The sequence below is a fragment of the Capricornis sumatraensis genome, chromosome 4 (assembly GCF_032405125.1).
Source record: "Capricornis sumatraensis isolate serow.1 chromosome 4, serow.2, whole genome shotgun sequence".
NCBI lineage: Eukaryota > Metazoa > Chordata > Mammalia > Artiodactyla > Bovidae > Capricornis > Capricornis sumatraensis.
In genome coordinates, this window is record NC_091072.1 from 79,496,497 (window position 1) to 79,511,298 (window position 14,802).

General features: G+C 40.4%; 1 protein-coding gene across 1 annotated transcript in view; it reads right to left on the bottom strand.

Annotated features, from left to right (window-relative positions):
• Positions 1 to 14,802, bottom strand: part of ANO6 (anoctamin 6) — a 134,118-nt gene that overhangs the window by 21,627 nt on the left and 97,689 nt on the right. Inside the window, exons 13-15 of the mRNA XM_068971442.1 lie at positions 7,899 to 8,124; positions 6,694 to 6,863; positions 6,385 to 6,482 (exon numbers count right to left, since the gene is read on the bottom strand). Coding sequence (XP_068827543.1) covers positions 6,385 to 6,482; positions 6,694 to 6,863; positions 7,899 to 8,124 — 494 coding nt within the window. The remainder of the gene's footprint in view (positions 1 to 6,384; positions 6,483 to 6,693; positions 6,864 to 7,898; positions 8,125 to 14,802) is intronic.

Here is a 14,802-nt window from a genome sequence, read left to right on the forward strand (position 1 = left end):
AAAGATCAAATTATCAGTCAGAATACTGTCAGACCAAGAGTATAAAAGTATTACTGATATTTTGAGCTGAACACATCATCTTTCCAAGAATTCAATTTCTTGTTTTCATGCTAAATTTATTTTTATTTCTGCCTATCCCAAAATATTTTGAAGAATAATATTGACTACATACCTGGTTTTATCACAACTGTAACTATGATTTGTCCTCCTACCTCCTATTCTTGTGGGCATTTTAGTTTTTTAAAAATACTTTTCCTCATTTGATTAACTTTAGCTCCGCACCCCCCCCCCCAGCCCCCACCATTTTCCTGCTCTTATCCAAAGTGATCTTTCCAGACTGAAAATTACCAGAGAAGATAAACAAAGCATAGAGGCCAGTGTGCATGTGTGCGCAGTCACTTCTGACTCTCTGCCTGATAAGAATACTGGAGTGGGTTGCCGTGCCCTCCTTCAGGGGATCTTCCTGATCCAGGGATCAAACCTGCGTCTCTTGTGTAGCAGGCAGATTATTTACCTGCTGAGCCATCAGGGAAGCCTGGAGGCCCGTGTGGTCCTGGGCAAAGAGAAAAGTAAGTCTCTTGATTGTGGGGGTTGGAGCCTAAGAGACCACAGTGAGGATTTGGGCATTTTTTTACACTGAAGGAAGTGGGGAATCATTGAGGGCACTGTGCAGAAAAGTGACATCCTTTGACTTTGGATAAGACAGATCCAAGGCCCTATTTTCAGCTGAACAAATTAAAAGACCAAAGATGTGACACGTTTCCTTAAAGTCAGTGCAGAGCTCGGAGGAATCCTGGCTCAGTGCTCTGCCCCCAATGCTGGAAGCTGCCCCCAGAGCAGTCCTGTGTTTTCTCTTGGGTTATGTGTTTTTCTTTCTCAGAAGATTCTGGGCCAGCTGAATGCACCCCCCTCCCACCACTTTTTAATGGCAATTTCTCTTGAAAAGAAATTAGAAACAGTTGGCGTTGAAACAAGGTGTGCAGCTCTAGCTTATAGGGCTGTTGTCCCCTGAAATAACAGCTGGCTTGTGGTTTACTTGTCGAGTTCATCAGAAAATGCACAACAGCAAAAAACGTAGCATCTGGTTAAGCTCTGGCTGATTACACAGCACATTTATAAGGATTTCACTTAAAGACCACTGTATGTGTTGCACGTGAACACCTGTATGTACACACATACCCACCCATATACACAAACTGTAAGATGTGAATTACAAATAGCTGACCATGCTGGATTTCCCACTGTTCCTGATCTCAGTGTGAACTGCTCACTGGCACTTCCCCAGGCTTGCTAAGGGGAGATTTCTCTACAAGCAACGGTGCCCTTGGCTTCACAATCTTTCCCCACTTCTTTCTTCTTTGAAAGGGGAAGAGCAGGAGGCTGTGGAAGTGGAGGGGATATGGGTTCAGACATATCCCTGGATCTGAATCCACACTTCATCTCTTATTCGTTATAACTTTAGTCAAGTTTACGTAAAATGGGGTGATAAAACCTACACTGCCCAGGGTTGTTGTCAGAATGAAATGACTCAGAACAGATGCGGATTTAGCAAACTTCCTAACACATCAAAACCCCCTGTGTGAGATTTTCTTTTGACAAACAGAGGCTAATTGGCTGAGGCCAACAGTAAATGAGGGCTAAGTTACTTAGAGTTTTGGCTTGCATCTCACTTCAGCACTTACAAGAATGACGTGGAGCACTTGTTGCTGGTGTTACTTCCGAGGCCACAACCTCGAGCTCTGTAATCATTCAAGTCTGAGGTTTGGCCAGGAATGCGCCGTTCTTCAGACATTCCAAGGGCCCTTGTGGTACACGTGGCAACAAAGACCACACGCATCCATCTCCCTTCGTGACACCCAAACTCAAGATCACTGGGTTCTATTGGCTTAGTTTCTGCTCTGCCCTCATACTTTCAGCCTCAGCCTCTCGCAAAATCCTCTCCAGGCTCCAGAGAAACAGGTCTTTCACAGTCAGCAACCCAAATCCATCATGACTTGGATTCAGGATGAAACTTCTGTCCTGGCAGTCACTTGCATGACTAACTCATCTGGCGCTTATTCCTTGTACTGTACTGCCTCCCACCACCAATCATATTAGGTCAATCAGAAGTCCTGACTAGCTTGCTTTTCTGAGCTTCACACTCTGAGCCTCTTGCTCAGTCTGAGTTGAATGACTCATCTGTAGCAGGAAATCTTGGTTTGAAGTTCATCTGTTATTGTTCATGGTCTTTTGGGTTTTTCTATTGGGTTATTATTCTAGTACAGGAGTAGCAATTTAATTGCCCATGAGAATCAGCTATAAAACTTCAAAAAAGTATAGACACACTAGATACTTCTTCCCCTGGTCAAGGCTGGGGAAAAAGATTCTTCCTCTAAGCATGGGTTACAAAGTAATTTTCTTAGGAATGGACCATGCATATTAGTTTAACACTATCATTAAAAAATTGTCCTTTATTATTTACTACATGTAAAGTGTGGTGTGAAACACTTTACACCTCATTTTGTCTTTGTCTCTTTATTACCACATTTTATCCATATATTATAGATCATCACCATTTCTGTTTAGGATATTTCCACTTGCTAATTTTGAATACAAGCATCCTTCACTATCTGAATCGATTTGACTCCTGAGTTTACTGTTCCTGAATTTTAAGACTGAGTGTATAGAGTGAAGAATACCTGTACTTAGGACTCTCTTATTGTATGTCTCTGATTCATTCCCTAGTCAAATTATATCTTGACAAGAGATATTTCCTCCTGTAAAAAGTCTGCTTTTTCTTATTATCTAAATAGTGAATGTTCACTGTGGAAAATATAGAAAACATATAAAAGAAGAGAATTACAGCCATCCATTGTCTAAACACCAAAGGACAATGCTAAGACATTTTGGATGTTTAACTGTTTTTTTTTTTTTAACATTTTATCATAAAATTTCTTCAGTGAGTAGCTTAATGCAGAACTGTACTAGTTTTTTGTCAAGTACAGAATAAAATTCCCAGGAATGCTCCAATTATCAAAAAAGGAAGTTAGGTTGGGAAGGCCAAAAGGTCTAGGCTTGTTCTCTGGGTCCAATGAACAATTTCATTAATTTACTGACATTTGTATTTGAAGCACATGAGTCACTCATTCACTCAGCTGGCTCTATTGAGGACCTACTAAATGCCACATGCTGATGCATGTGCTCGAGAGATCTCCCCAACCCCCTCAAGGCAGCCTAGATCACAGCATCATATGGCCTTCATCTGCTCTGAGAACCCTAGGCAAGCAACCCAAGTGGACCTGAGGGTGGAAGCAGGTGAATTTATGATGAAATTCATTTCATGGGTCACTCAGACAGTAAAGAATCCACCTGCAATGCAGGAGACACAGAAGAGATGTGGATTTGATCTCTGGGTGGGGAAGATCCCCTGGAGGAGGGCATGGCAACCCACTCCAGTATTCTTGCCTAGAGAATCCCCATGGACAGAGGAGCCTGGCGGGCTGCAGTCCATGGGGTTGTAAAGAGCTGGACATGACTAAACAACTAAGTATGCATGTTCCTTTTGACATATTTAAATGGTGTGAAAATAGCCACTATCTTTTGTAAGTCTTCTCTCCCCTTTCTATGTGTTTTTGGAATAGGTGTAGTTCTGATAGCAAAAGTAACTGATATATCTCTGTTATGTTAGAATGTTGTATGAAAAGGAAGGAAGGAAACTGGCACCTTTATAAAGAGCAGAAGCTATTCTCTAAATTGCCTAATTTAAAAAAAAAAACTATTTATTTGGCTATGCTTAGTATTAGTTGAAGCACACAGGATCTTTGATCTTCACTGTGTCATTCAGGACCTTTAGTGGCAGCATGTGGGATTTAGTTCCCTGACTGAGGATCAAACCCTGGCCCTCTGTATTGGAAGCATGGAATCTTAGCCACTGGACCACCAGAGAAGTCCCTAACTTGCCTAACATTTAGCACTCCCAGTTTTCAAAGAAGGCAAACATAATTCAAAACACATTACCTAAATATTCTAGGTGAGTAATAAAAATACCTGAAGGTAAAGTTTAGCTCACAAGAATTTACAATAATGTGTTTCCTTGAAGTGAAGGTATAAACAAACCACTTATACTATAATGTATCCTTTATTTTTAACTATTTCACATGAACAAATTCCATTTTGTATGAATTTCTCAGTACCGGTTTAGGAAATATACCCTTCTCCTTGACTGTTTAAATCAGAAAGTAGCTCACTGATGAGTTATTCACTAACACTCAGTGTTAGGTAACTAACCTATTTCCTTCAGAAAATGCTTTTTTTTTTTTGTACTCTGAGTTAAGCTTTTCCTCTATTTGATACATTCATTTTAATATGGAAACATAGTATTATTTGCACACCACCTACTTTTACTCATCTGGAAAAAATGTAACTGTGAGCCCAAGGTAAGGGTTGTCTACTGCACAGTAGGGCAAAAAAGTATTCATTTCACAGCTAAGATCAGAATCTGTTTTTGAGGGGGATGGATGGAACTGGAGAAAAGAGAATGTCCTTATTTACAGACAGACCCTGATAATTCACATTGAAGATAGAAAATAAAGCTCCAGTGAAGAAATGCGGAAGGACATACTGAAACCCACAAGGTTTTGCTCTTCAAACACAAACAAACAAACAAAAGACAAGAAATTAACTGCTCTACAAAGAGAATAAACAGAAACTTGGTAATGAGGGAGAGAGAAGAAAGGTTAGGAGAGGGAGAAGAAAGGATGAGAAGGAAGCTGGCTGTGGTGGCAGGAAGACATGGCAGAATGCTCGTATTCTGGAGCCTACAGAGAAGGGCGATAAGTAAACAACAGCAACAAGATTCTCAGTAATACGGTGGGATAAAAGACTAAAGAGATGGAGTTTGCATTTCGAGATTCAAGTTGCCTGTTTCTCCTCTATGCCCCAAACATCAATAAGGCCTGCTTATGTGAGTGGTTTTGGAGGACACTGAGAAGGTTGCATTTGGCATTCAGGCTGGCAGGAGCAGAGTACCGATGTGGGAGCAAGACAAGAGAGGGGTCAACAGTTTTGTGACAACAGAAACTCAGCCAGAAATCACCTTGATAAGGGCAATGTGGCAGGCAGGGAAATTCTTCCCAAAGATGTCCACATCTTAATCCCCGAAACATATGAAAATTATGGGTGCAGATGCAGGTAAGGGTGCTGATCAGCTGACTGTATGAGACAAGACTTGATTATCCAGGTGGGCCCAGTGTACTCAAAGGGTCATTAAAAGTGCAAGATGGAGGCAGAAGAGAAGGTAGAGAGGGGTGTGGGAGGGAGATGTAACCACAGAAAAGAGTCAGAGACAGGCAACCTTGCTGGCTGTGAGATGGAGAAAGGAAGTCACAGGTCAAGGGATGCAAGTAGCCTCTAGGAGCTAGAAAAAGCAAACATACAGATTACCCTAGAGCCTGGAGGAAACAGCCCTGCCAACACCTTGATGTTAGCCCAGTGAGACCTCTGCAGACTTCTGAGTTTCAGGACCCACAGGATATTAATATTCAATTTATTATTTTGTGGGGCTCCCCTCCCCCATTTTCTTCCAATAACCATTAACTGTGGGGATATTTGTTAAAGCAGCAATAGAATATTAAGACAATAAGCTGAAATATGCAGAAGTTACAGATGGCATTGGACTTGTCCACTCTGATATAGGATTGGGTTTCATTGAAAAAGACAGAGTGACCTTAGCTAACATCTGTTCTCATTTCCAGGAAAAAATGGTAAGTCAAAACCTTTGTAGTTATTTTTGACAGCTGTATCCTAAACTGCTACATAGCCTGGTGCTTTAGGACCATAAGTGAACCTCTGTTCTTAAAAGCATATGGATTTGGAGCCATGGGGTTTTACATTTGAACCCACAGTAGCCTCTTATTGGCTGTGTGAACTTGGGCAAATCATTTAACCTAACTAAGACATGGATTCTTCATCTGCAGGAGGGAAATAAAAATAAGCATTGTTTGGATGATTAAATGAGAGAGTATATAAAGCACTTAATACACTGACTGGCACATACTTAGAACTCAACAAATTACTATTACTGATTTTTAAATGCATGTATAAAAGGTGGAGAAAGTTGTAACAAGCTGTGAAAAAACGTAGTCTGAAGCTCCAACAAGGGCCATCTCTCAGAGGGCTATGGTCCATCAGCCCCCAAGGATGGGCTAATAGGCAGAAACTATAGCAGATGGGGATTTATGTTTAATAGAAAGGCTTTAAAATATCATTATTAAACACTGTTGGTTGGATAATAAGCAGAGAGTCTCCTCCATGTTAGAGGTGGGCGTGCAGCAATGTGGACATGCAGGGAAGTGAGTGTGATGGGTGGGCCGTTCTATTCTCAAGATGACACAACTCGGTACTCACGGAAGTAACACCTCTTGTATGTTATTCCAGATTGCTTTTCCTCCCATGATGATTATCAGCTGTGTGGTCAGTTCAAACAGACACCCACCTGGGTCACACTGAAATATTAAAAAGTCCCAATTAAATTTTAGATGGATCTAACATGAAATAGTCATTAATTTTATTTATTTTTCTAGAATTCTAGTTTAGGCTAAAAAAAATTGTAAGGAATATACAATGAAAATGTAAGGAATATACTTTTCATTGGGTAACTAAGAGAAAACACGCAACAGCTTAAATTGCCAAGAGAACGTAACTCTATATTCACACCTCTTCATTTCTGTATTTTCCCAGCCAATAAACCGGATCTCCTGGATAACCCACAAATTTGCCCTTAAAGAATGCGATGTAGAAACACGAAGAGTAGTAGTTGACAAACTGGAATAAGAACATCTTCATGGTTAAGCTGTTCTCATAATCAGTCTGGGTCCTAGGGAGTTCTGTAGTTAAAAGAAACGTTAAGATTTTAAAATTGCAAACAGCTTTGAGACTCTAATCAAAATCATACTGATACATGAGTTAACATGATTAAAAAAATACAATTCACAGTTTCCATTTCAGCTGTTCTGAATTTCTTAATGTAGCTACAATGTTAATTCCAAGTTTACACATTGTTGAATATCCCCCCTAGGAGAAACAATATCCCAAAGGGCAGAAAAGTAGTCAACCGCTCCTTAAAATTTATAACCACATGATATAAAATAGGCAAGAACTATCCTCTTTCAATGTAAGACAGAAAATTAATGTTGAACAGTACCCTAAATGATATTCTCTTGTCTTCCTGAACTGCAATAAGGTAGGTCTGTTGGAAAGGGAAACTCTGTTAGAAGCAATTGGGGGAAGACAAAACGGGTTGTCCTCCGAGTTTAGAATTTAAACCAGTCTCATCATTTTCAGAAGATGACCACGGAACATCGCATTTTGGAGAACGACCCAGCCACAGGCAGTGTGTAGGAAGCACTTAACTCTGGCTACTAAGCAGCTGCCTGGGATACAAGCCAGAAAGAAGAAACATTTACAACAATCGCCAGAGCTGATGAGAGTGGAGCTGTATTGACATGAACAGCGTGGGGGGAAGATGCACAACAATCTAACGGTTTGCCCTCTCGGCAGTGCAGGAGCAGACTTACCACTGGCATCATGACCCTCTTCCACTTATTTGCAATAAAGAGACTCTTTACTTTCAACAATAGGGTACATAATACAATGTAATTGAAAATATTATTCAGCACTGATCTGTTTACACAGAGCTTGGACATCATAATGACTGTCTTTGCTTTGTCCCTTTTACTAATGCAAACCTGGAGATAATTCATTTCTTGGACAGGCTGGAGAAAATATGTTTACACTTGAAATTTTCTAAAAATTGTAACATACTGGAATTAGAATGCCTACAATATACAGTCCCTGTTTTTACTTGGTTCTAAAAATGGCTTAGAAAAGACCCATGTTATAGATATACAGCAGGACCTTACCAAAGTTAGTAATCATGATTGCCACTTTCTCATATATAGTGTTCAGAATCATGATGATGATAAAGCTGATGAGGGAAGCAGTGATGGACGTGGCCATCTGTGGAGTTACATACTTCTGGATTGGGTCTGTTCCATTAGAGATCTTGCGAAGGTTTACAGAAAATATAACAAACACGGAGAGCCTGTAGACAATGATCCCAATAACGGAAGCAATGATCAACAGGATCTGAAAACACAATATATTAACACAGCAGTGTGAGACTCGTCAATAATCATACTTTTACACTTAAAAACCGGCCCCATGCTGAAATGGACAACGTGCATTGCAAAGTGATGTTAAATCTCACGTAAGTGCCACAAGAAGGGTGAAAATCAGACATGTTAAATTTCAAAGAAAGCAGAGGGAATAATACCAGTCAAAAGAACTGGCGCACGCGCTAACGGATGATGCTAACAGCAGGAGCCACTGTGAGAGGGAAGGAGGGGTCTGTGGGAGCTCTGTACTTTCTGTGACTTCTTCTGTAAACCTGAAACAGCTCTAAAAAAGAAGCCCTAATAAAAAGAAACAGAGAGAGGGAGTCTTTACAGTATCTTCAAAATGGAGTGCCTGGTAGCATGTTCTGGTAGGAGAAAAAAATTCTGTAATCGCAGAACCAGTGAAAATATCCTTCTAGGTATGGAATTACTTAGGTTATAAATGAGCGTTTTTTGCTTAGTTGTAGTCCGTGGCAGCCCACTCCAGTCCTCTTGCCTGGAGAATCCCCATGAACAGAGGAGCCCAGTGGGCTGCAGTCCATGGGGGTCGCAAAGAGCCAGATACCATGGAGCAACTAAGCACAGCACAGCACAGTCCATGAAAAGGATGCGTTTCCTTCCAACAGAGAAGCTCTCACTGACTCGAGGGGCTGGGTGAGCAGGTGCTGGTTGCTGTCTTCATTCCCACAGCAGGGCAGACCCTGAGGAGAACCAGTGAAGCTGCAGAGGTGCCCCGAGGTCACTACCAGAAACGGCAGCAGGCAGCTCTCTGCTGACAAACGCTTCACACGCGCTTTATACTTGGATCTTGAGATCTTAAACCGGCAGTTGTTTATATCTCACCTGCACAAGATTCATTTCCCTAAGCCACTGTAGTTTTGACTGCGCAGACCCAGGATCAGTGCAGGTGTCAAACACGGCAGACACTTCCCCACTAGGTGGGTTTTCTCTGGCCTCTGCATGGGACACGCTGAAGGTCCCATTTTTAAACCGCATTCCCTGTATCTACCTTCTTGGACACATTCCAGAAGCAGGTATTCAGTGTCTCTGATGGCCTGTGATGACTGCCATGATAGAGAAAGCTACAGTGAATGTGAATTACGGGGCCAAGCAAATGATGGCATGTTGTTTACAGTGACAGAGGGCAGCTGGTTTCTACCAGCCGGGGGCAGCAGAGCCTGGCCGCACTCCAGAGTTCGAATCCCAGCTCCTCCACCTAGTGCAAATTACTTAGCCTTTGGGGCATTCAATTACCTCACTCATATAATGGGGGGATAATGACAGCAACTAATCTATAGGATTCTTGTGAGACTTCAATGAGTTACTACAGGTAAAACCAGAGCATTAAGCCCAGGCACATGAAAACCACTGTCTAAATTTTAGCTATGATTATGATGCCTCAAAGAGTTGAAAAGATGTTTTCCTTACTTTTGAAGCCATCAGTTTGTGGGTGAAGCATTATACTTCCTCCTCTAATCTCTCTCAGTATCTCCTTTTCTTCACAGTTAAGGTTTCACACTTGTGAAAGGAAATAATACTGTGTGTGTATGTGTGAAAATTAGTTAAGGTGGAGAGAAATGTATAACACACACATGCCATTGAAATAGCTGTTTTGTTTTTTTTTTAAGTCTGCTAGTAACTTTTAAAATTCAGTAATCATAGCCAGGACATGGAAACAACCTAGATGTCCATCAGCAGATGAATGGATAAGAAAGCTTTGGTACATGTACACAATGGAGTATTACTCAGCCGTTAAAAAGAATTCATTTGAATCAGTTCTGATGAGATGGATGAAACTGGAGCCGATTATACAGAGTGAAGTAAGCCAGAAAGAAAAACACCAATACAGTATACTAACACATATATATGGAATTTAGAAAGATGGCAATGACGACCCTGTATGCAAGACAGGAAAAAGGACACAGCTGTGTATAACGGACTTTTGGACTCAGAGAGAGAGGGAGAGGGCGGGATGATTTGGGAGAATGGCATTCTATAATGTATACTATCATGTAAGAATTGAATCGCCAGTCTATGTCTGACGCAGGATACAGCATGCTTGGGGCTGGTGCATGGGGATGACCCACAGAGATGTTATGGGGAGGGAGGTGGGAGGGGGTTTCATGTTTGGGAACACATGTAAGAATTAAAGATTTTAAAATTTAATAAAAAAAAAAATAAATTAAAAAAAAATAAATAAATAAAATTCAGTAATCATTAATAGTTGAGATTCTTTAAATGCTTACTATTGTTTCAGCATCCATATATTTTTAAAAATCCTCACAACTGTCCTGTGAGGTAGGTAGTATTGTATTTCTTTTTATAGATGAGGAAATAGAGCCACAAACAGATGAAGCAATATGCCCCCAATTAAGCAACTAGTGAGAGAACTGAGATTCTCAGAGTCCAAGAAACAGGAAATTCTATATGGTACTGCCTCCTACATGATTGAATTCTAATTCATTTCAGAACTTTTAGAAACTTGACATGTTTCCATTTTTCTTCAGAGCACTTAATGGGTTCAGTACTTCTTAAAGAGACAGGGAAACTTTTCATCCTCCTTCCTCCAGTTTCTTACATTTCATTTTTTCTGATCATGACTTTAATGTATGTTTTTAGAGCAAACTGCAAAGTACCCTGGTTGAGGACACTGGACACTGGTTGCTTCTGCTGCCTGGGATCTGTTCCCTGTCTTAGAAGAGCGCCTAGTTTTGTTTTAGGGTAAACCACCTCCTCTCTATTTTTATTCCAGTGGTTTGGGCTCTACTGCCCACCCTCCCTGGGCTCTACACGTAGATCCCAATTGGTTTGAGACAAGTAAGTGTCTCATCCTATTTGCTCAGCACCTGATTCCAGGATGGGCAAATAATCTAAGAGCCACAGAGATGTGAGGAGATAGTGCTAGTGCCCACACGACAGATGAGCTTCCTCTGTCAACAGGGGAAACTGCTAAGCAGACCTTTCCTGGCTTGGATGTGATGTGAGATCTGGGAAACTGCAGCCACCTTGTGCCCATGAGGGATGCCTAGAAGCACTGTACCGGGATGCCACTGGACACAGAGTGGTCAGAACAAAACCAGCCTTGATATCATCTGGGCTACAGTACCCTTGACTAAAGTCACACCTCAGACATGAGATTTTTCAGTTATAAGAACCAAGAAATCTCACGCATTCCCATTTTTTGATTCTTGTTTAAACCAACTGGAGACTGATCTTCTGTCACCTATAACTGAAAGACTTCAAATATCAAAATGAATAAAAGATAAAAATAGGAAAGAATGCATCTATATATAGGCATAATTCCTTCAGAACTATTTACTCTTTGCATATAAAAATTATTTTACATATTAACTTTGTTCCTAAGCCCATCATAATCATAACATTTTCATAGGTCATAAAATATTTTTGTGGACATAATTTTTCATGGCTAATATTCTGGAAGGAGGACACTTTTGGCAGAGATTTTATATATGTATATATAATATTTATATATCAACACAAATATTATATATGTATATAAAATGTCTGATTAAATCCATGCTGACTTTTATCATTTTGAAATACTTCCTGATTAAAAGTTTTTAAAAGCTGAATTAGTAGACTAAAGCATAAGAATATTTTTGGCTTTTGATATGTACTGCCAAACTGCTTCCTAAGAAGGCTATCTGCTGCTGCTAAGTCGCTTCAGTCGTGTCCGACTCTGCGACCCCATAGACGCAGCCCACCAGGCTCCCCCGTCCCTGGGATTCTCCAGGCAAGAACACTGGAGTGGGTTGCCATTTGAGCAGCGTATAAATCCAGTAGTCTAGGTATGAGAGTAGGTGATCACCTGGCACTTCATCCTTAGAGTCTTATCATTTGAGAGGTGAAAAACTGTATTTCATTTTCATGTGCACTGATTTTATTACCACTGAGGTTTGACATCTGCCATTGCATTTTTTTCCTTTCTGAATGCATATTCATCTCCTCTGCATTCTTAACTCCCGAGATTTTTGGTGTTATCTTAGAAGTGCTCTGAAGTCTTTATGTATTGAATAGCCCTTTGTCCTATTTGTTGACAAATATTTCCTCTGGATGTTCTGTTTAAATTTAGGATGCTTTTGATGCATAGAAACTGGATAATACTTGCCTCTGAAACTTCTTCCACATCTAGAAATTGTGTGTGTGTATGTGTGTATATATATATATATATCAATATTTACTTCTAATTTTTTATGATGTTACTTTTTTAATGTTTCTTTTCTGGAATTTATCACAGAATGTGGTTTAGAGTATGATTTCAATCTTTCCTTTTTTCCCCCAAATAGCTAACAACTGTTTCATTGCCATTTACTGAATAATCTTTACTGATCTCCTTGATTTGTAATGCCTTCCTTTTCATATGTTAAATTATTATTGCGCTTATATCTGGGCTTCATGTCCTATTCTCTAACCTAGATATCCTTAAGCTAATGTTGCGCCATGTGCTCAGTTGTATCCGATTCTTTGTGACCCCATGGATGGTAGCTTGCCAGGCTCCTCTGTTCATGGAATTTTCCAGGCAAGAATACTGGAATGGGTTGCCATTTTCTTCTCCAGGGGTTCTTCCCCACCCAGGGATTGAACCTGTGTCTCCTGTGCCTTCTGCATTGCAGGCAGATTCTTTACTGCTGAGCCAGGAGGTAAGTCTCTTGAGCTAATAAAACTCATTATGTTACTAATATGATTTTATTAATAATAAGCCCCCCAAAGATGGACAGAAACAGCAAGGACCTAACAGAAGCAGAAGAGACTGAGAAGAGGTAGCAAGAATACACAGATGAACTGTGCAGAAAAGGTCTCAATGACCTGGATAACCATGACGGTGTGGTCACTCACCTAGAGCCAGACATCCTCGAATGTGAAGTCAAGTGGATCTTAGGAAGCATTACCAGCAACAAAGCTAGTGGAGGTGATGGAATTCCATTTGAGCTATTTCAAATCCTAAAAGATGATGCTGTGAAAGTATTACACTCAATATGCCAGAAAATCTGGAAAACTCAGCAGTGGCCACAGGACTGGAAAAGGTCAGTTTTCATTCCAATTCCAAAGAAAGGCAATGCCAAAGAATGTTCAAACTATTGCACAATTGCACCAATTTCACATGTTAGTAAGGAAATGCTCAAAACCCTTCAAGCTAGGCTTTAGCAGTAAGTGAACCAAGAAATTCCAGATGTACAAGCTGAGTTTAGAAACGGAAGAGGAACCAGAGAACAAATTGCCAACATCCACTGGGTCATAGAAAAGGCAAGAGAATTCCAGAAAAACATCTACTTTTGCTTCACTGAGTAGGCTAAAGCCTTTGACTATGTGGATCACAATAAACTGTGGAAAATTCTTAAATAGATGGGAATACCAGACCAGGTTACTTATCTCCTGAGAAACCTATTTGCAGATCAAGAAGCAACAGTTAGATCTGGACATGGAACAACAGAATGATACAAAATTGGGAAAAGAGTACGTCAAGGCTATACATTGTCCTTCTACTTATTTAAATTATATGCAGAGTACATCATGCAAAATGCTGGGCTGGATGAGTCACAGGCTGGAATCAAGACTGCCAGGAGAAACAGCAACAGCCTCAGATATGCAGATGATACCCCTCTGATGGCAGAAAGCAAAGAACTAAAGAGCCTCTTGATGAGGGTGAAAGAGGAGAGTGGAAAAGCTAGCTTAAAACTCAACATTCATAAAACTGAGATCATGGCATCTGGTCCCATCACTTCACGGCAAATAGATGGGGAAATGTGGAAACTGTGACAGATTTCATTTTCTTGGGCTCCAAAATCACTGCAGACAGTGACTGCAGCCATGAAATTAAAAGACACTCATGCCTTGGAAGAAAAGCTACGATAAACCTAGACAGCGTATTTAAAAAGCAGAGACATCACACTGCCAACAAAGGTCCATATAGTCACAGCTATAGTTTCTCCAGTAGTCATGTATAAATGTGAGAGGTGGACCATAAAGAAGGCTGAGGGCCATAAAACTGATGCTTTTGAACTGTGGTGCTGGAGAAGACTCTTGAGAGTCCCTTGGACTTCAAGGGATCAAACCAGTCAATCCTAAAGGAAATAAACTCTGAATATTCATTGGAAGGACTGATACTGAAGCAGAATCTCCAATACTTTGCTTTTTCCAGTTGACTCACTGGAAAAGATCCTAATACTGAGAAAGACCAAGGGTAGGAGAAGCGGGCAACAGAGGATGAGATGGTTGGATGGCATCACTGACTCAGTGGACAGGAGTTTGAGCAACTCTAGGAGATAGTGAAGGACAGGGAAGCCTGGTGTGGTGCAGTCCATGGGGTCACAAAGAGTCGGACATAACTTTGTGACTGAAGAGCAACAATATGATTTTATTAATAATAAACACAAAATTGCTTTAAGTTCTGATATTTTACAAGCACTGTCTTTTTATCTAGAAGCATTTAAGACTTCTTTTATGTCTTTCAGAAGTTTTTATTTTTTGATAGTTCCTATTATCTTTTTATTAAGGCTACTCTTGGAAAATTTTAGAATACTTGATGCCTCCCATCTGGTCTCTCAATTAGAAACTGGAAAACCTGAACCATGGATCTGATTTAAAGAATAGAGGTAAAAAAAAAGTTGGAAAAGTCATGGGTAGCAGG